This window comes from Telopea speciosissima, chromosome 6 (assembly GCF_018873765.1).
Source record: "Telopea speciosissima isolate NSW1024214 ecotype Mountain lineage chromosome 6, Tspe_v1, whole genome shotgun sequence".
Classification (NCBI taxonomy): Eukaryota; Viridiplantae; Streptophyta; class Magnoliopsida; order Proteales; family Proteaceae; genus Telopea; species Telopea speciosissima.
The window spans coordinates 48,620,160-48,643,181 of NC_057921.1; the positions used below are offsets into that span (position 1 = coordinate 48,620,160).

The following is a 23,022-nucleotide window of genomic DNA, read 5'->3' on the forward strand; positions in this document are numbered from 1 at the left end:
CAATGACGCTGCTTCAGATAAAATCTGGTTGAAATTATGGCACCTCCCCACTATCCCAAAGATTCACCACCTAATATGGAAAATGCTACATGGAAAGCTCCCTCTTCCAGATCTTCTCAACGCTTGTGGCTTTGGGCTCAATCCCATCTGCTCGCTCTGTCAAGCAGGAGTGATCTCGGCTTCTCACCTCTTTTTCAATTGTCAGGTTATTAAAGCTATGTGACAGAGCACCGGGCTCACCAACTTCTTCACCGATCAAGATATACGGTCCGGTATAGTATTTGCTACTTCTATCTCCAACTCTTAAGGAAGGGATGAGAATCTCAAGGCATCATTGTTCTGTAGCCTACTATGGTTCATTGGGAATGCATATTGGGATCACATATTCGGGCAAATCACCTTCAATCCACATGCTATCATTCTCCGAGCTATTGCTCACTCCCGGGAACAGATGCAGCAATATACTCCTCCTCCACGCAAAAACATCAGAAGCATCCGGTGGATTCCGCTTGCTCCTCCAAACGTAAAATTTAACGTTGATGGTGCTAGCAGGGGCAATCCTGGTGCAACGGGTATTGGTGGTGTTTGCAGGTCGCACGCTGCCTCCTTCATTTGTGCCTTTTCGCAAGGAATAGGGTGGAACTATGCTCTGATAGCCGAGGCATTGGCAGTTCGCACTGCTATGACAATTGCTTTACACAGTGGCTTTGTTAATCTTATCATTGAGAGCGATAACTTAACGATCATCCAGATACTGACTGGAACTGCTTCTGCTATGCCTTGGAGAATTGCTCACATCATAGCTGACGTTCGGGCTATTAGTCTTGCCTTCAACCAACTGTCGTTTGTTCACTCCTATAGGTAAGCTAATGCCGTGGCCAATTGTTTAGCCTCTCTGGGTGCATCGTCTCAGTCTGCATTGTATTGGCATGATACTTCCCCCTTGTATTTCCCTCCCTCTGTATTCTGACTCGTCTGGAATGTTTTTCCAACGTTAATAAAGCTTTTCATAAAAAAAAAAAAATCCATTGCCCTGTTCCAGACTGTCACTTCCCACTTATATAAAAGAAAAAAAAATCTAGACTTCCCACTTAATAATTGGTGCATTCACTGTATCAAGGAATCAATATGTATTGTTTAAGCCAACTCATAATAAAATATTAGATCATTAATGATGTTTTGAAATTAGACTATAGTCCAAACCATTCAGTTTAAATGTTTAATGATTTGACCTTTTTTTGGTAAACAAATGATTTGATTTGATTATCCGGTTTAAATAAAGAGAAAACCGGTTCAAGGGCATTGGTATTGGTTTGATAATTCCAACAAGGTGGTCAGACCGGATAAAACCAATCAGCTTAAGTGAAAAAATCACAAAGATGAAACTAATCTATCTTTAATCGTGGATTATGGTGGTCCTTACTCCTTTCTTATACCATATTAACCCCATTAACTGTCATAACGGTCGTTGGGAAACTCAAGTGGGGCAACTTGGTGTCCTTTCGGACCTTTCCACTATTAGCGGTTGTAATTCGTCCATTCCCCACTTGTCCTCGTTAGAATATTGGAACACAAATTTTTAAATGCCAGGAAAGTGGTATTTCTGTAATTTACTTGAAATCCGGTGGCTTTTTCTAAAGCTAATTGATGCTAAAAGCAGTAAACAGTAAAGCAAAGCTCCGCCATGAGATGGAGACACAGTCACTCAAATCAGTTGCAGAGAAAGAGAGCAAAAAAATTAAAATAATAAAGAGGGAGAGAAACAGAGAGAAAGAAAGAGAAAAAGAAAGAGGGAAGCGTAAAGGCACAACCGCACAAAGTTTACAGAAGTCAGAACTCAAACTGGGGGGAAGGGAAAAAATAATGGAAAAAATTGGAGAAGTAGGAAAGAGTGAGGTGGGTAGGGGGAAGCAATCTCCCACAATAATTGGCATCAAATGCTCATTGGGATTCGCACTATTGCTGAATTCCAAGGTCTCTCAGACGATTATTTAAAACCCTCAAAGCTTTTCTCTTCTTTGTTTTTTGATAAACTTTCTCTTCTTTGTTAGTTTGTTTCCCGATTGGAGCTTTGGCCTTCGGGCCATAAAGAAGGAAAGAGAACGGGTACACAGAGAGAGAGAGAGAGAGAGAGAGAGAGAAAGAGGTGACCCAATAAGGGTTTTCCGTGGAAAGTTGCACAGAAAGGTAAGGTTTCCCTTCCCACTCTCTCTTCCACTATCTTTGAAGTCTAAATCATTGGGGGGCTTTGCTTGCGTGTAATTTGAGACGGCGTTTTTTGTAGTCTGATTCAGGGGTTTCTTTCTGAGGCCTGATGTGTGGTTTACAGTTGCTTTGCTGGTGGTGAATCAAGGGGCTTGACGGTTTTTGTATTTGGTTTGGGATTGAAGACGAAGTTTGTGACTGTTTTTAGGAGATTTGTGGTTTGAATTTGGATTTTTGGCTGTGATTACTAGGAGGATTTGCTGTTTGTGGGTCTTGATGTTGATGGGAAGTTGTGTGATTTGAAGTTTCAAAAAGAAACGGAGGGTTGGAGGAGTTGTTGAGGTGGAAGAAAAATTCTCTTTTTCTCGTTCTGTTCTGGTATGAACTAGGGCAGCTGGAATTCGGCTTGGCGGGAATCTGTCCTGGCATTTGGATCATTTGATAGCAAATCTTGGCCGTAGGAGGAATATTTGGAGGTTTTTAGCTGTTATTGAAACTGAAATTTTAAAGCTTGGAGGTGGCTCAACCTTTCTGTGTTTGCAACATGGTCATATCATTTTCAGGTGTTTGAACTGCAAATATATCCAGGCAGACTCTGTGTTTCAACTTCGGGAGCTTGTGGGTTACAACTCAGTAACCTTGAATTCAGAGAGGACATATCGGTTTTGGATTGTTCCTGTTAGTGAAATCCGTACAATTAATATCTAAGCAAGCGAAATGGCTTTTTTGATTGTTTTCAGGCTTTAGCACTGAAACTATTGGAAATTGTTATTTGGGCAGCTGTAAAATCAGCAGGTTTTGATAAAGTAGAGGGTTTGAGGTATTTGAGGTGAAAATGGCAGCTGATTCAAACATGGGCATTCATCAAGGTGCGTTTATGGCTTCCATGTTGAATAGGCATACAATTTCATTTCAATCAAGTGCCTCAAGCAGTAACTCAGGGATGATTCCTTTGGGAAACTCTATTGGGATAAACGGTACGGTTCCATTGGGAAATTCTCTAGGGATGAACAGTACATCAGGGATGATACTTACTGGTAATTCCAGTATGATAAACAACAACCCTGGAATAACAGCAGCTGGAAATTCCCCTGGTTCTCTTCTTCTTGATTCAGTGCCTGGTCTCAAGCATGATACAGGATTGGCTGTTGAGTGGTCCCCGGAAGAACAGTCTAAATTGGAGGAAGGTCTTGTAAAGTAGGTATTTGCTTCATGTTTGTTTTATTACTGTTTCTTGTACTGCCCTTAAACTATGCATTCATTGAAGCTTTTCCTGCCCAATTGTGATGATAATTTATATGAAGAATGTGCCTATTTTTGCTGTTTGTATTGTAACTTTTGGTGGATTTCATGTGGTAAATTGTTTCGAAGAACTGGCTTTTATTTAATCTATTCTTGATACCTGTTAATATTGGTGTAATATAGAAAAATGGTTAAAGAAGCTAGGGGGTTCAATGATTAATAATCTTTTCTTTTCTCCTGTACCCACTTGTGTCATACAACCCCCTTTATTGTTCTGTAACTTTTCATTTCTGTAAAACTGCACTATTTTTTTGCCAGTTGTTTTCTCTAATACAGATTGTTGTGCCTAAATATGTTCTTTATCCATCAAGATGATTATTATTGTCTCTGGTGCTGTATCCATCCAATATACTAGTTGTGCATTTCTCCATGGTACAAATAGTAGATGGATGTAAGATTTGTTTTCTTTATTTATATTAGGAGTTCCTTGGCTTTAATACTGGCCTTTTAGTAAGTTGGATAACCTAGTCATTTATATTACTGTGCATGCATAGCCGAATAGAGTTCTTATTCACTTGGAAGGCTTTCTTCAACTTCTCATTTCTGCATCACGCATTCTAAAAGGTGCCGTTTTACCTTACTGACTTGGCCAAAATTTCCAGTATTCTTTTCCAGACTCCTCCTCTGTGATGTATCTGCAACTTCTTGGGATGCCGAGCAGTTTCTTTTCTCGACTAGTCAAAGATTTTATTAGATAGAGGAGACCATCACATAACTACAACAGTGTCCTGTCCATACTACTGATAAATACAAAAAACGTCCTCAACTGATTTTGAGTAATGGACACTATCATATTTGAATTATCTGGGATCCGAAGCATTATAAAACTATACTAAGCAGCCACTACCCTTCTCTGCAAACTGTTTGGTTTTCAGCAAATCGTGAGAGCCATTTTCTAGATATGAGTTTTCTTTATTCACAAGGCATAGGGGAAGTAAACAAAAATCTTTTTTTTTAAAGCCCTACCTGCACTCTTTTTCTAGCACACTTGATCCTGAGCAGCAACATGATATTTGTTACTGTCAGTTGAGGTTTGTCAATAGGTATTTCTATCCAGTCTTCTTCGTTTATCAGGCAATGAAGCTGGAACAGAAAACTTAAGGTTATCTTAGCCCCCCTGCAAGGGAGAATCTTTCTCCAAAAAGCCAAGCAAATCCGAAATCTTTCCATTATTGAATCCCATATGATGTTTGAATCGTCCAGTATGATGATGTAAGTGAACTATCCTTTCCACCTAGACGTCCGACAAGAGCTTCAATGTAGGAAGAACCAACCCCATGGTCCTAACCTTTTAGTTTATCTTTGAGCTGATAGTTCTAAAACAACTTAGGAATATATGCCAATACCTCATTTCAGAAGGAAGCTTAACATTATGAAGAAATTGCCATCGAACTGAAGATAGCATATGTTCAACTGGCCCTGGTATGCACTCCAAAGTCAAACTGCTTTAATGAACATTCTGCTAAGGTCTTCAGGAGCAGTGATGTAAAGAAACTGGAAGGGGGGGGGGGAGGGGTAGGAGTTACTGAAGAGACCATTGAGGATCCAAGTAACTAACAGAAAAAAATAAGCTCTAGAAGAATACACCTCAGATAGTGTGGGACCTACTGCACTGATGTTCTCACCTTAGTTAGCACCTTGTGTTTCTGTTTATTTAGTTGCCACCTTCTATTCATGGTACATCCACTTCTTGCATCAAGGAGTTTAAGAAGCATTAATTGTAAGAAAGCTTGATTACTCTCACCTCAGCAAACTCATTGAATCTCTATTGTTTTAATTACTCATTTCCTTGTTTAGATAAAATGAATTCTAGCAAATATCAAGTGTCAAACCTTCTACTTTGGAGGTTGCAATGGTAGTAACGGTATAAGGACTAAACTGCTTTTATTGTTTGAAGATAGTTGTGGTTATCCTCCTCAACCATTTAAATGTGCTACTCTCTGATTGCTTGCTTATGAATGCTATATTTTCTTCACTTCCTCTGATTTGAAGTCATGAATATATTAATATGCTGCATGAAATTCTTAGATATGCTGATGAACCAAGTATCATGAGGTACGTCAAGATTGCAGCCACTCTTCCTGACAAGACTGTACGTGATGTTGCTCTAAGGTGTCAGTGGATGACGGTGAGCTTTCCATTTTTAATAAGTATTTTTTTCTCTGAAATATCCAAGATTTGGTTCCATTGTGGCAGAATATGGTTTCATGGGTAAATCATACTTTGTGGTCTAGTACATCTCTTCTTTATTTGGACTTTGTTATATGTTAATCACACAAGACACTGCTGGGAGTTTTTGAGGCAGTTATCTCTTGTTGTCTGATTACTTTGACATTGGAATTTCCAAATAGTAAGGAATAAACTCTTCAAAGTTTTGAGACCATTTGATTCATTCTAACCATATGGCTTAGGTTAAAGAAAATGTCTTCATTGTACTGATTTGGCTACAGTTTATAAATTAGTCAAGTTAGACTTTTGAGTTTTGATTTTGCTTACAATTTATTAATGAATTTTTACTGTTGCTTATGCTATTATCTCATTTCACTTTGGTGTATTCTATCATGCTTATAGTCCTTTTACTAGTCTAGGATGTCTGTGTCACTGTGTAGGCTAACAAGCAATTTTGTATGCTTTATTCTTTGTGGCCAGTAGCGTGCATTTATGCTTATAAGCTGTAGTTCTGAAAATATTTATCACTAGTACTGCATGTGTAGATTTTGACATGCTTTTAGTTTCTAAACATTTGCTAGGTGTGAGTGTTTTGTAGCATTTCAGTGTTGCGATGTGGAAATAGACTATTGCATCTTATGCAAACTTGGGAAAGAAGTCACTGCTCTAACATGTGACCATTTTGTGTTGAAACATCACAATTTGATGGGGATTTGCGAACTTCCTCTTACGCTGTTTGTGCTTGCATGAGTCCTATACTACTTGGCCATATTATGGCTATGGGGATATTAAAAACACATGGACTTGATGGATTATGTTCATTTATCTATCTCCAGATTGAGTTGAAATCTGTTCATGTCAGTAATTGAATCAAAATATAAAAATATGGATACTAAGGCACTTGTAAATGTTTTGTTTTATTGGTAACTAAATATTTTCTAGAAAGATTCATCACATCATAATAAAGAGTTAAGATTTATCGGGAGGTGGATTCTTTACGGTGCAATACAAAATCCTGGCCTTAGGAAAGTCTTTGGATCAATTATTGCCATAGCAAGTTAATCTGAAGAACTTATCGCTTCCTTAATAATCATGTTGCAACTACTCATGTTACCCAATTGAGCTTGAAAATATTATGCTAAAACCTAAGCTCATTACGCCTATTATGTAGACCCAGTAGCTTTACTCATCAGGCATAGCTTATAGGCCCAAAATTTAACCTTGAAATGAAAGGTAATTGGAAAATGAAGAATGGAAGATGGAGGAGCTTTATGCAAGTTTTGAAGTTATGGCTTCCCTATAGAAAATGTCGCAAGGAACTAAAATACAAGTTTTTCCCATCAATTATTTGAGGGAAACATGCGACAAGTTACAGGATCTCCATCAATGATGTAGGCATGTAGCCATACTACAATAAATCTGATAACTATTTACCCAGATCAGCAATAATAAAATTTCCATTTCATATAGTAAAAGCTTAAAAATGCAAGATGCAACATATGCATCTCTTTGATATAACAGAAAGTTTGTCACTCATCTAAAAGGGAGAACCCATTGATCCAAAACTAGTTTGTTGGCACCCTGAACTCTTGCATCATGAGAGCCAGTCAATTGACTGCTGATGACTTATACTCTGGGAAAATATTGACGGTAGTCTTCAAACATCTATTCCTTTCTTTCCATATGCCCCATTTATGGCATAATGGACCTGATTTCTTTCCATAAGCCCCATCTCTGGCATAACAGACCAGATTCCAAAGAAAACTGTCTTTCCTACTAAAAGGACTTCTTGGCCATTCAGCAAATATTTGTTTGATGCAAACAAACCCAAGAATTATTCCGCAACATTTTGAACCCTGTTACAGTTCACAAACATGCTGTGACAGAGTCCTTATCTATTTTCCACCTGCCACCCTCTATCGTGTAAGTCATCCATCAAAAGTGGCAAACCCTTTGTAGAGTTGGAGTTTTCCATACCTTTATAACTCTCAATCAAGGTTTGGACATTCACATTTCGGACCTATTTCGCCCTTTGCTGAAACCAAAATGTTTCGGTGAAATGGGGGCGAAATTTGATCCATTTCTCTAAAAAGAGAGAAATGGCCATTTGAGGCCCAAACAATGGAATTTTGCTCCAAAACTTAAAGGAGTGCCTATTTAAACATGATTACATGTTTGAGTCATTAGTTTTTTAAAAAAAAATCCCAAAGTGGTAGTTTGGCTTCAGACCCTATGTTTCTAGTTTATAGCGTACACTATTGTATCCTTCCCCTTTTATAACATATATTCTACAAATATTTTAGGCCTAGAACAAACAACATTCAATCAAAACAATTAAACTAAGCATTAGGAATGAAAAAATAATTATCAAGGTGTGAAGCCATTTAATATCACAATCTTACATAATTACACAGTACATTGTCAAAAAGTGTCATAAAAGACACTCAATAAGTACAAATTACTCATTGTTTGATTACAAGTTTACAACCCTAGGTACAAATACACTCAATACCACATACTATTATGGGGTGGGTTAAAGTCACTAGGCTGCACCTGGGACCGACAAAACCATTGGTTGGATTCGATGACATATGATGGCCATGCCATCCTCTACCTGAAGAATCTCTCGAAGTCCATCACAACAGCCTTATAGGTGGAATCATCAACATATGTGTTAACAAAACAGGAATTTCGTGAATGGCTTGAATGATCAATGAGATCAGTCAAGCTCTCTATTTATAATAATAATAATAATAATAAAAGAGAATACAAAGGGAAACACTGTTCACGACACTGTTCATATGAACAGTGTCACAGCCCAAATTAAAATCCTACCCTTGTTCAAAAGTACATAAATGAAACCAAAAATACCCTTATAATATCAGGTAACACATCTCAACAATCCCCCTCAAGTTGGGGCATAGATATCACACATGCCCAACTTCACTAGACTAGGATAAAACAACTTCCCTGTCAACCCTTTGGTGAAGACATTAGCCAGTTGATCTCTAGACTTCACAAAAGGAATACAAATCTGCCCACTCTCTAACTTCTCCTTGATGAAGTGTCTGTTAATCTCCACATGTTTGGTACGGTCATGCTGCACTGGATTGTGGCCAATGCTAATTGCTGCTTTGTTGTCACAGTACAATATCATTGGAAGATGAACAGAACCACGGATATCAAGGAGTAAACTCTGAAGCCACAGTAACTCACATATGCCCTGAGCCATAGCACGGAATTCAGCTTCAGCACTAGATCTTGCCACAACATTTTGCTTTTTACTCCGCCATGTGACTAGATTTCCTCCAACAAAAGTACAATAGCAGGAGGTAGATTTCCTGTTAGGGTTACTACCCCAGTCAGCATCTGTGTAAGCCTCAATGCGAAGATGGTCATGTGGAGACAAAAGGATCCCCTTTCCTGGAGCTGACTTCAAGTATTGGAGAATACGAAGAACAGCAGCCATGGGAGTGGAATAAGAATCATGCATGAACTGGCTCACAAGACTCACAGCAATGGCAATATCTGGTCTGGTGTGGGAGAGATAAATCAGCTTGCCCACCAATCGTTGATATCTGCCCTTGTCAACAGGTTCACCATCATTCTCTTGCAGACGGGTAGTAGCTTCCAAGGGAGTGTCACAAGGATGACAACCAAGCAAACCAGTCTCTGATAGTAAATCTAGAACATACTTTCTCTGGGAGAGAAAGATGCCTTTTGGAGAATGGGCAACTTCAATCCCAAGAAAATATCTTAGCTGTCCTAGATCTTTTATGTCAAATTCCCGTCCCAAGAAAGCCTTCAGGTGAGAAACTTCATCTGTATCATTACCGGTCACAACTATGTCATCAACATAAACTATGAGATTTTCTCCCTTTCGCTTAATGAACAGAGTGTGATCAGCATGACTCTGTTTGTATCCACAGGAGACCATGGCTTTATGAAACCTACCAAACCATGCCCGTGGAGATTGCTTCAACCCATAGAGTGCCCTTTTGAGCCTACAATCTTTCCCATGGGTCTTGTCAGAGGAAAAACCCAGAGGAACATCCATATAGACCTCCTCTTCCAACTCTCCATGAAGAAATGCATTTTTTACATCCAACTGCTGTAGGTCCCTACCAAAGTTGACAGCACAAGACAGTAAGACCCGGACAGTGTTCAACTTCGCAACAGGGGCAAATGTCTCCTGGTAGTCGATCCTATAAGTCTGAGTGAAGCCTCTGGCCACAAGCCTGGCTTTATATCTATCCACTGTTCCATCTAGCTTTTGCTTGACAACAAATACCTATTTGTACCCGACTGGTTTCTTACCCGAAGGAAGAACAACTAGCTCCCATGTCTCATTTTTAAGTAAGGCCGTCATTTCTTCGATCATGGCTACTTTCCACTTTGGATCTGCAATCGCCTCCTGCCATTTCTGAGGAATAGAAATAGAGGAAAGAGAAGAAACAAATGCACGATAGGAAGGAGATAAAGCATCATAGGAAACAACATTGGAGATGGGGTGTTGGGTGCATGACCTAACGCCTTTACGAACAGCGATAGGTAAGTCAGGGAAGGATCCTTACCAGATGATGTAGTAGGGTCTGGATCTGGATTAAGTGCAGACGATTGTGGAGGTGGTATGGTGGTGGTGGTAGTCTCAACTTGTCCTGTGCGCTTCCGGGTATATACCTTATCAACAGGGATTTGGCTGACTGGTCTACGCTCCCCCTCAATAGGAGCCCCTATAGGAGCTGAAGTTACAGAGGGCTCCCCCTGAATAGAAGCCGGAAGAATAGTAGACACATCTTCAAAACCCTGATCCTGCTCCCCCTGAAGAGGTGTCTGGGAATAATATGACAATGACTCATGGAAGACAATATCCATGGAGACAAAAGTACGGCAAGAAGGTGGATGGTAACACTTGTATCCTTTCTGGGTTGCAGAATAGCCCAGAAAAATACACCGAATGCTCCGTGGATCAAATTTTCCATGAGGATGATGATTGTGGACATAGCAAATACAACCAAAAACTTTGGGGGGAACCACAAAGGAGGAGGAACCCTGGAGGAGATCAACGAGGGAACGACCATCAAGGACACGGGTAGGCACACGGTTGATGAGATTAGCAGTGGTAAGAATGGCATCACCCTAGTAGTGAGAAGGAACCTGCCATGCAAACATAATGGCCCGGGCTACCTCAAGGAGATGTCTATTTTTCCTTTCAGCAACCCCATTCTAGGCAGGTGTGTCAACACAGCTGGTCTGATGGACAATACCATGTGCAGCCAAATAAAGTTGGAATTGACCCTCCATGTACTTTCTGCCATTATCACTGCGTAAAATGCGCAAGGTGGCATTGAATTGGGTCTGAACCATACGATGAAATAACTGAAAACAGCGGAAGACCTCACTTTTATGGCTCATCATGTACACCCAAGTGGCACGAGTATAACAATCAATAAACAAGACAAACCATCGATGACCAGAAAGGGAAGTACAACGGGCAGGGCCCCACACATCAGAATGAACCAAAGCAAAAGGAAACTTACTTCTTTTATTTAATGAAGAATAACTGGAACGAGTCTGTTTGGCCAAAACACAAGCCTCACATAAAAACTCATTCCTTTTACAATGCTTAATCAAGCTCGGAAACAAAAGAGACAAAGTACTAAGGGATGGATGACCAAGTCGGCAGTGCTAGAGATGAAGGTCAGGGGACGAGGTGGACTGTAAATGATGAGCTGTAGAGGAAGCCGAATGCAAAGTAGAAGGCTGACCCGGGTCAAGTAAGTAGAGACCACCCTGCATCTTACCACCCCCAATCGTGCGCCCCGTCTCCAGATCCTGTATGACACAATGAGAAGGGAAAAAAGTCAGTGTGCAGTTTAGATCTCTAGTTAGACTACTAATAGAGAGAAGGTTGGTAGAAAAGGACGGAACATGCAAAATAGATTTTAGTGAAAGGGTAGGTGAGCATCGTATGGAACCCTTCCCATTAATAGGAGAAAGGGAACCATTAGCTACTCGAACACTGTCTTTGCCAGAAGATGGAGAATAAAGATGAAATACATGGGAGGAGCCAGTCATGTGGTCAGTGGCACCGGAATCTATAATCTAAGGACTGGATACAGTCGATGCACACAGACTACTGACTGGAGTAACTGAGGCAAAATTAGAACCAGGAGGGGCAGCAGGTGTAGATGCCATAGTGGAGGCAGCGGAAGAGGCCTGTAGCATGCGACGGAAAGCTAGGAGCTCATCCTGAGTAAGCCCAATGTCAGATGAAGGGGCAGCAGCAGCAGCAGCAGTAGTAGGAGAATCAGCCATATGAGCCTTGGGCTTAAACTTCCCACGGGCTTTCTTTTCCTCAAAATCAGCAGGCTTCCCATGGAGCTTCCAGCATTGAACCTTAGTATGATAGAGCCTATTGCAGTGTTCACACTTGACAGGACCTTTAGGGACAGTAGTACCACCATCAGTAGTGGTAAGAGAATGAGTACTGGAAGCAACTTACAAGGCGGAGCGATCAACAATAGAGGAATGCAGCATAGCAGCCCGACGAGATTCCTCATTATGAACCAAGGCAAAGGCCTGCTCTAGGGATGGAAAAGGGGACTGCCCAAGTACTTGCACCCGAATAGGATCAAACTCCATATTTAGTCCAGCCAAAAAATCATAGACACGTATTTTGTCAACGTGTTTGCGATAGGCAGCCGATCGTAGCAGAGGGTTGATAGTCGGAGTAATGATCCAATTGCTACCACATGTTCTTGAGGGCAGCATAGTATTTGGAGACAAAGAGCTCCTGTTGGGTAGTGGCTTTAGCCTTCTTTCTAATCTCATAGACCTGTGCATCATTCCCCGTGCGACCATAAGTCTCTTTGGCACCATTCCAGATAGTATGGGCAGTGTCCAGGAGAAGAAAATTGTCTGAGATATCCCCTTGCATAGAATGGATCAAGTAGGACATCACCATCGCATCATTCGATAACCACTTGTTGAGCTGAGAACCCTCTTCCACTGGTTTAGTTGTTGTCCCAAGAAGATGGCCAGTGAGGCCACGGCTAGCTACTGTCAAATAGGTAGACCGAGACCACTTCAGGTAGTTAGAGCCATCAAGTTTGATTAGGGCAGCAAGGGGAAGAAAATCAGTCTGGGGCTGGCCATCAATGCCAGAAGAGGCCGAAGAAGAATCTGAACCAGTCATTGCAGCAGGTAACCAATCTTCAATGAAGCAGCAAACAGCCAAAAAATATCCAAAAAAATTCTGGAATCGACCCCCAATAGAAAAGGGCTGTATTGGAGCAAAAAATCTCAGATATGTAGGTTGGGTATGATGTCGAATGAAGGCAGCAAGGGTGCCAATCAGATGCAGCAGGAACCAGCAGCCCAACCCCAAGATCGATAAATGTCAGGGTTTTGAAAAAAACCCTGAGAAGAGAGATCGATAAGGGGCTGGGGTCTTCAACCAATCTGATGAAGTGAATAGGGGCTGAGAACAATATCAAATAAAGATCCCACAATAGAAGATGCAGTCGAAACAGATGTAGAGGCCTGATCTCCAAAAAAAAATAGGAATCTTCAAATCGCAGACAGTGCTTCAGCTCCACTCGACCCAAAAAAGACGCATAAAAAAGGAGGTATATTGGGGCAGCAGCTAGATCATTACGATCACCTTAGTAGTGCTGCCCTAATGGGAGAAGAAGAACCAAAAGAAAGGAAGAAAGAAGAAGGGAAGAAGCTCGATGGAGGGAAGGAGAAAAAAATCGAAGGGAGGGAGGTGGGTTTTGAAAACTTAGATCAGAGTGTATTTGGCTCTGATACCATGTTAACAAAACAGGAATTTCGTGAATGGCTTGAATGATCAATGAGATTAGTCAAGCTCTCTATTTATAATAATAATAATAAAAGAGATTACAATACTATTCACGACACTGTTCACGTGAACAGTGTCACAGCCCAAATTACAATCTTACCCTTGTTCAAAAGTACATAAATAAAGCATAAATAAAAAACCAAAAATACCCTTATAATATCAGGTAACACATCTCAACATACGCTAGATAACCAAACCTAGGGTATAGATACGGGACTGTGAAGGTGCATATGTTAACCCACCGTAACTGCTTGGTATTGCGGGTATATATGGTTGGGGGCCTGGGTATGAGGATGCTCTCACACAAAAGATGACCCACGTTGTGACTAGTTGTCAAGGCGTCGCCTAGGAATCCAGGCGTCTTCTTGGGTCCAAAGCGACAACATGCCTTATTTGATGCAAGAAAGCGACCACCTTGGATGCCTAGGTGTTGCCTTGTGGCCTTTTGATAGCACGCCTTATGTTATATCAGTTTTTTTTTTGACACTTCACAAGTATACATATGTTAATTTATATTTACTGCTTTGTCTTTATGAATATGCTTATATTATATCTATTTTTTTTTTTATTATAGTTTGGTTTTTTCGTATTAGGTCATTACTAGCATAATTATATCACATTGCATTGAGATGGATTCTATGTTGTATATAAGCATAATTATATGAAATTATCATTGTTGTATTACATATACTGCACTCTTAGGGCACCTACTCGGGTGCCTTGTACCCTAGGTCCTCTCCAACGCCTCAGGTCGCCTATTCACCTTGACAATTATGTTCTTGACTGCCCCTCATACTCAGTGCCCATATCCACCGTTCCATCATACCCACTATATTTACTATGTCAAAGGAGGGATTGCCCATACCCACCGTTATCCATTATAATTAGAACTTGAGCTATCGTGCAGAAAATTAAAACCACCTCCGTGAAGTTGTAGATCAGCCTACGTTGTCTAATATATAAAAAATTGAACACCAACTAATATATATTTATCCTATTTTTTGTAAAAAATCAAAATTTGAAGAAATTTAACTTCGAATGCAAAATTTTGGAAAAAATTGGCCAAATGTTTTCTAATCCATCCAAATCTTACAGTGGATGCTCCAAAGTCGACCGCCAAACACTGATCCATGAAGGATTTTGGCAAAAAATCTGGGTTTTGTAGTTGCGAAATTTGTTGAAATCTTGCTTTCATATTTGGGGTTTATATTATCTCACCGAAATTAATACTTTATTGTATTGCTCCTATGATTTCGTGTTTTCGAAATTTCGCTGAAATTGAGAACCCTGCTCTCAATACGTTAGCCTCATCTCTACATCTTGCTCTCTAGCATGGTTTGAAATATCGGTCAAAATACTGAAATTTTGATGAATTATTTCGGTTTTGAGTTGGCTTGAAATGAAACAGTGTGCGTATCATTTATTTTACAAGTTTCGACCGAAAATGACCGATATGTCTCGGCTGTTTCGGCGAAAGTTACAAACCCTTATGATATATATATATATATATATATTTAAAATATCGACTGTTAATGTGCTTCGACTGAAACCTTTGAGGGACCTTGGTAATCCGTTTTGTTTTTTGTGCCAAAAAGCTCCAATATTTTGCTGTTTCAACACATTGTGGGGTAGTACAATGCTTCTACATTGATCATTTGCCAGATTTGAGTGAATATTTGTGCAAGAGACGAATTTAAAGATAGACTTTTGTTTCCCGAAATTAAAAGAAAAATTCAGTAGGTTACCGCATAAAATACCAACCTCGGGTCCGAAGTCAAACTACCATTTTTGGTGTGTGTTTTCAATCTAATGGTGTTTGAATATGTGTAATCATGCTTAAATTGGCTTGCCTTGAAGTATTAGGACAAAATTCAACTGTTTGATCACCAAATGCACATTTTGTTTTTTTTGCTGAAGTGAGCAATTTTCGACCAAAATTTTGCCATTTCGCGGTATATTTTGGTTTCAATCTGGTCAAAATTGAAATTTTGAACCTTGCTTTCTAGGTTGCTGAAGCCTCATCTCCACATCTAGCTCTCTAGCTTACTGAAGCCTCATCTCCGCATCTAGTTCTGTAGTTTACTGAGTCCAATATGTAGCCCCAAAAAAACTCCACCAGAAACCCTCCAGCGCCGCCCCCCCCAGATCCTCCAATCCTCCTCTTAATGAACTTTGTAGGTATATAGGTTAGCCAGTAGAGCGTTCACTTAAAACCAAGGATTTAAGTATCGGAGCGTATCGTATCGTCTCGGCCGATACAAGACAGGTCGAGACGTATCTTTTTTTTTTTTAAAATGTAAATGTCTCGAATGTATCGGTATGTATCAATTGATACATATCGATACGGTCAATACGTATCAATACAGACGAGACATGATATAAACCATTATTTTATTATTTTTGAAATAACGATACGTATCGAGACGTCTTGGTATGTATCGATATGTATCGACCGATACATATCGATACATATCGAGACGTCTCGATACGTATCGGCAACTTAAAAACCACATGGGCCCAAGTCTTCTGAGAACAGAAAACTCGAGCAGGAGCAGGCTGGTTGAAAAAAAACAGTTCCAGCTTTGAGAAACCCATCAAAAAAACATCTGTAAACTTGGTTTTTGCCAAAGATTTGTTGAGGCTTTGATTCCTTTGCCAAAAACGATCCTAAAGGAGGTGAAATCTCATCATTTGCTGCTTCTAACAGCCCACATTCGAAATCAAAAGGTGTTCTTGAAGGGAAAGGTAGGTTTTTTGAAAAAAACTTGATTCTTTTGTTTAAATCTTTGATTTTTGGTATTTTTTTTGCTATGATTCAAAGGGAATATGTTAAACTAACTTAGTATTGCATTCTTTGTATACATTTACAAGGATTTGAGTTCAAAATCTATGTTTCTTTGCATTTTTTACCTAAAACCGAAAATTGCTTCTTTAAAATGAATTTTTTTTTTATTTTCTTCTAAAATTTAAAACAAATGCTAGTGTATATGTTCGGTCAGTACACAACATCATCCTAGTCGCTCCTATTGTTGAAGACCCTTACAGACATGACTTTGATCCACCCCGACATTCTTCATGGCAATAGAGTGACTCTACATGTAAGAAATTTCATCTTTTAATCTTTTATAACAATTTCAATGTGCCGCACTTGTCTAGTTATTGATTATTCACAATTCTTAGTATATATGCATGATATATGACACAAATTGCTTGTTTATATTGTTTTTATTGTCCAAAAGTGTATTTCCATGGGTATTTTGATCATTTTCATGCGTTTCTGCACCGGGCGATATGTATCTCCGATACGATACGATACAATACGTCTCTTAAAATCGCCCGACCAATACGATACCCGATACCGATACTTAAATCCTTGCTTAAAACTCCCCAACCAGCTGCTTTCTTACTGAAGCGAGGTATCCAAGTCATGTAACCCTCTCTAACTTAAAAAATCTCTCAAGTCTCAGCCAAGACTTTCTTATCTACCTCTAACCTGTATGCTCTAGGTCAACAATCCTTGAATCTCCTTTCTTTCGACCATCTATCCTTCTGAAATCTCATCTATTTCCTTTTTCCATCTTATAGGAAATCTCTTCGCTTCCTCTACGCGTGTATGTAGTATTCTTATTCTACACCGAAACAACTGTTAGTTCCGAAATTAGATCAACTGTCCCATATCATTCATTACCTTGTGTTACAGTGTGCAATAAGAAGGTAAGTGTATTTTCACCAACAGAAAGATTTTAGGTATTGTCGTATTGATAGATCCTTTTATATACTTAAATGCATTCATTCACATATCTTTATGACTTATTTACTTTTTATGTTCTAATACTTTCTTAGTTGTAAAATTATTCACAGAAGGAGAAGAGCGGAAAAAGAAGGAAACCAGAAGATCATTACACAGGAAAGAAGATGAAAGATAGGAAGGTAATGCTAGGTGTGCTGCATTGTTTTAAAGTTAAGTATGTTTCTTGTAAATGATCTTCTAAAAAGACATTATTAAATTTTTTTTTGATGGATACCAGGTTAATAATTTTACCAATATATTGTGAAGTTTCTACAAGATTGCCTTTTTGTTTACCTTTCTTATTCATACTTGAAATATCATGATTGTATTAGTGAAAGATAGCTACACTGACTAAGCCAAAGAACTCCCCCGTAGACAAAAAATTGCTATTAACATTAGTCTCGCGAAGGAAGCTGCTGCCTTGGCTGGATTTCCAAGTGTCTGATACAAATAAAAGGTTAACCTAAAAGCATTTCCATCAGAGTTTTCACTTAACTCCTGCATAGTTGTCAAGGCGTCGCCTAGGCGCCGCCTTGGCGTCCAAGCGGGAATCCAAGGGCTAAGCTATGGTACGCTTAATTAGAGTCACGAAAGGCGTCCGCCTTGACCAACTAGGCGTTGCCAAGGCGGTTAAAGCGACGCCTTGGTGCGCCATGTGGTCAAGTAGGCCGCCTCTCTTGAGAGTGGTTTTTTTTTTTCATGCATTATCCCTTTATTCTGTTTCTTTGCTTTTTATTTGTTGATGTAAAAGTATTTTGTGTAATGCTGCTACATGGGATCATACAAAACTGAAATCCCTAAAAAGCTAAAAGTTAAAAACCTAAAACTTCTCAAAAAGTTAAAAAAAAGTGAAAGTCCTCGACCAGTTTTTTCTCTCTGCGAAATCTGCGCAAACGAAGGCGGCAAAGCTTCTTCTTCCTTTATTCCGGCACTATTCCGGCAAACTAGACTTAGACGAAGGCGGCAAAGCTTCGTCCATCTGCGGCAAGGTAAGCTTCTTCCAACTCCATAGTCGTCTTCTTCTTCTTCAACTCTTTTTTTTTTTATTTTTTATCGTCTGCTGCTGCTTCTCTTTTTCTTTTTTGGCTTGGAATGCTTGGATAGCTGCTTCGCTTCTTCTGCTTCTTCTTTTCGGTTTTTTTTTTTTTTTTTTTGCTTGAATGCTTGGTTAACTTCTCTTCTTCTTCTCTGTAGTTTGTAACGCATGCTGCTGCTTCTCTTTTTCTTTTTTGCTTGGATAGCTGCTCTGCTTCTTCTTCACTTTAACGCACTAACTTGCTGCTGCTTCTCTGTTTTTTTTTTTTTTGCTTGAATGCTTGGTTAACTGCTCTTGTTCTTCTCTGTAGTTTGTAACGCATGCTGCTGCTGCTGCAGCTTCTCTGTTTTTTTTCCTTTGCATAACTGCTGCTTCTTCTTCTCTGTTTTGTTTTATTTTTTTTCTTTGTTTAACTGCAGCTTCTTCTTCTCTGTAGTCTGTAACGCCTCCTGCTGCAGCTGCTTTTCTGTTTTTTTTTTTTTGCTTTGTTGAACTGCTGCTTCTTCTTCTTCTCTGTTGTACTAACACCTGCTGCAACTATGTCTTTTATGAAATGATGATAATAGTTAGTTTTTTATCTAGGACTTAGTGATTATTGATTAGTGATTAACTGATTAATAAATAAGAGAATGCTGATTATTCATTTTTTACTTTGTGTTATTTCTTTTAGATTTTTAATTAATTTATGATGTTTGATTATTCTGAATTTTAATATATCATGTATTATTTTTCATTTTGATGACTTGAGGTGGCTTAAATTTAATTTTTAATGATATAAGGTGCATCATGCCATCATGTATTGAGTGTTTGGGGGGGGGGGGGTAGGGGAAAAACTAACACTAGACCGCCTTTACCGCTTAGGCGGCCGCTTTACTGCCTAAGCGCTTAGACATGCCTGCACCGCCTTGGACCGCCATGCCGCCGTGACAACTATGAACTCCTGCATTGTATTTGAGGAGTCTAAACAAACAGCATCTGTTAAGCTGATCCTTAGTGGAGACTTTGATTGACGTACATATTTCTAATCTACAGCTCATATTTGGGCAATGTTAAGCTTGATTTACTGTGATTAACAAATATGCTGAACCTTGATGATCTTACCCACTGATAATAGGTAAGTTTTTGTAACTTGATTGCAGTTCCAAGGAAACCTTAGTGTTTCCTTTTGATATGGGACCAAGGATTTAAATATTGGTAGTGGATCTAGATTGTTCCTTATTGACTCTAATCCTTATCAGTTTGAGTTGGCCAATCTAGTGTGCAAAAGACTAATTTTGCCACAGCCAATCAATTGTAAATTGAAGATTTGATCGGTCCCATCTGATTCTGATCCTCATCAGGGGATCTGGATCAGGGTCAGCCAATTTTTGGAAATGTGTATACTTTTAGTTTATTTGAATATTGTGCTTTGCTTTATATACCAAAGACCACTATTCCATGGCTTGGTCCTGCTGCATTAATCTAAATCTACCTGAGGAAGAAGTATTTGAATATTATGCTTTGATTTATGCCTAGCATCATTGCATACAACTGATGAACGTATGACGATTTTGACTTAAAATTGATGCATGCATTGTATAAAGTTCTTGTTTTAACTTTATTTCATTCTCACACTCATTGACTCTAGCCTCCTTTGGAACTTATGTTCTGGAGATAACTTCATCAATGCATTCTTAAGAGTTTACTTGTAATAGGAAGTCTGATTTGGTGTTTTATGGGTTAGGCTTGATATTCTTAAGAGTTTACTTGTAATGGGCCAAGATCTAAGGCCCAAATATTAGGACCTATAAAGGAGTATGGATTCTCTTTTACTTTGAGTTATTAAAATGTTGCATAAGTTGTTTAAGGAACTAAGTGTGGCAGAAATGAGGATGTTGAGATGGATGTGCAGCAAAACTAGGAAGGATAAAGTAAGGAATGACCATATTAGAGCTGATTTGGGAGTTGCCCCATTACAAGATAAGCTTTGTTAAAGTTGTTTGAGGTGGCAATGTGGCATGGCCATGTTCAACGGAGGCCTTGGGATGCATCAGTTCGGAGGAGTGATTTGATTGAGATTGAAGGACATAAAAGAGCTAGGGGCAGGCCTAAAATGACCCTAGGAGAAGTAGTGAGGAAAGACATGCATAGTTTAGGCCTATTCTCAAGCATGACTTCATGTAGAGCTGATTGGAGGGCAAGGATCCATGTAGCCGACTCCATTTAGGTAGGATATTGCTGAGTTGTTGCCGTCGTTGTTGTGCCCTTTTCTTTTACTTTCAGTTTTATTATTTTGTCTTTGCAAGGATCCATGTAGCCAACCCCATTTGGTTGGGATAAGGCTTTGAGTTGTTGTTGTATAAGTTGTTTAAGGAAAGTTGTCTTTAGAAAGTCTAGTTTCTATGTTTAAATGAAGCATTTTTAGAGTTAAAATTTTTTCTTGGTGCATCTATGTATGAAAGTTTCTTTTTTTTTATGAGAGAGTTCTGTTATGAGTCCTAAAGTAGTAATGAAATTTCTATTTCTCAAGTGTTCCCATTTCATAAGAGTATATAGTTTAGTAAGATGTAAAAAACCTATAGTCTTAGTGGCAGTGAGGGAATAACTAACTGGATTTTGTGTTTGAGTTCAGAGGTGTACTCATGATGGCCAAGGGAAGGCTATGTGGAATAGCCTAGGGTAGACCTCACATACGCCGTAGATTACTGTTAACAGATTAGAATTAGAGTATGAATGCTTGGATTATTAATTATCATCCCAAACACATCTATTTATAATCATAAATTACATGAGAACAAAATTACATGAGCAATGTGGGATTAAACCACATACAAGAGAGACATAATAAAAGAGAAAAGACATAATAAAGAGGGAAAAAGTCCAGAATACCCCCACGGTATTCTGGCCCATACAATCCAACACTCCCCCTCAAGTTGGAGCATATATATCATGCATGCCCAACTTGACTAAGATAGGAAGAAACATTTTGCCACTTAGTCCCTTAGTGAACACATCAGCCAATTCATCAGCAGACTTCACAAAGGGAACACAAATGAGTCCAGCTTCGAGCTTCTCCTTGATGAAATGTCGGTCAACCTCCACGTGCTTACTACGATCATGCTGGACAGGGTTATGAGCAATGCTAATGGTTGCTTTATTGTGACAATAAAGCATCATGGGAAGATGGACAGCAACACCAATATCCTGCAACAATCCTCTAAGCCATAGAAGTTCACAAATTCCTTGTGCCATCGCACGAAATTCGGCTTCAGCACTGGACCTTGCCACAACATTCTGCTTTTTGCTACGCCATGTGACAAGGTTCCCACTCACAAAGGAACAATAGCCAGAGATAGATTTTCTGTCAGTGGAACCAGCCCAATCGGCATCAGTATAAGTTTCAATCTTCAGGTAACCATTGGGAGAGAGATGGATTCCTTTTCCTGGAGCAGACTTCAAATACCGCAAAATACGACGGACTGCCTCCATATGAGAGGAATAGGGATCATGCATAAACTGGCTCACCAAACTTACAGCAACGGCTATGTCAGGTCGTGTGTGAGAGAGGTAGATTAGTTTGCCCACTAATCGCTGATAACAAGCCTTGTCAACAGGTTCACCCTCTTTCTCCTCAAGTCTTGTAGTAGCTTCCATAGGAGTATCTGAAGGATGAGAGCCCTCTGGTAATAGTAGAATAAAGAGCTCCAAAAATCAGCAGCAGCAGCAAAGGGAATCCCTTAGATCGATTTTTACAGGGTTTTGGAAAAAAACCCTGAATATGCTGAAATCGATGTAGGGAAGAAGGATAGCAAAAACACAGCAGATGGAGCTGAAATTGGGATCGAGTGGTCCTCTAGTAATGCTGAATCACCCTGCCAAATATCAGCCGCAACAGAAACCTACAACCCCTAGATCGATATTGCTCAGGGTTTTGAAAAAACCCTGATTTGGTGGAAGAATAATCGATCTAGGATATCTTCAAAGCTGTTGGAGATAAGAACTAATCCAGAATAGTAAACACTGCCGCAGTTCTTGAGTCTTCAATGAAGTAGATTGGTTCCTTGGAAGGGAGTGAAAGCAATCCAAAAAAAAACTGAATCTTCAAATATCGCAGGCTGCAACTGGAGGTGGAATTGTCCCTATCGATTAAAAAACTTGATCATAGAAAGAGGTAATGGAGGGCAGCCACTGGATCTATCGATCACCTCATCAGTGCTGCCCTAATAGGGGAGAATGAAGAACAAGGGGAAAGGAGAGGGAAGAACTCGAGAATGAAAGAAAGAGGAGGCTGAAATTGAGAATGGAAGAGAGAGAGGGGGTGTCCCTAATTCGAAATCTGCTCTGATACCATGTTAACAGATTAGAATTAGAGTATGAATGCTTGGATTATTAATTATCATCCCAAGCACATCTATTTATAATCATGAATTACATGAGAACAGAATTACATGAGCAATGTGGGACTAAACCACATACAAGAGAGACATAATAAAAGAGAAAAGACAAAATAAAGAGGGAAAAAGTCCAGAATACCGTGGGGGTATTCTGGCCCATACAATCCAACAACTACCTACTAGGGTCCAAAGTCAAAGTACCATTTTGGGTTGGAATTTGTAAAAGCTAATGTTTCCATTGTGTTTGAAAGGCCTAAAATCGGGTGGATGTCAAGTTTTA

General features: G+C 39.4%; 1 protein-coding gene across 3 annotated transcripts in view; it reads left to right on the forward strand.

The window, feature by feature from the left end:
- The first annotated feature begins 2,107 nt into the window (after positions 1 to 2,107).
- LOC122664869 overlaps positions 2,108 to 23,022 on the forward strand; it is a 37,560-nt gene continuing 16,645 nt past the window's right edge. Inside the window, exons 1-4 of one of the 3 annotated variants that reach the window (XM_043860896.1) lie at positions 2,113 to 3,173; positions 3,210 to 3,402; positions 5,536 to 5,635; positions 17,405 to 17,473. In XM_043860896.1, the coding sequence (XP_043716831.1) occupies positions 3,041 to 3,173; positions 3,210 to 3,402; positions 5,536 to 5,635; positions 17,405 to 17,473 (495 nt within the window). In that variant the 5' untranslated portion in view covers positions 2,113 to 3,040. Of the gene's footprint in view, positions 3,403 to 5,535; positions 5,636 to 17,404; positions 17,474 to 23,022 lie in introns of all 3 variants that reach the window. The other 2 variants (XM_043860894.1, XM_043860895.1) reach the window with 2 other exon arrangements.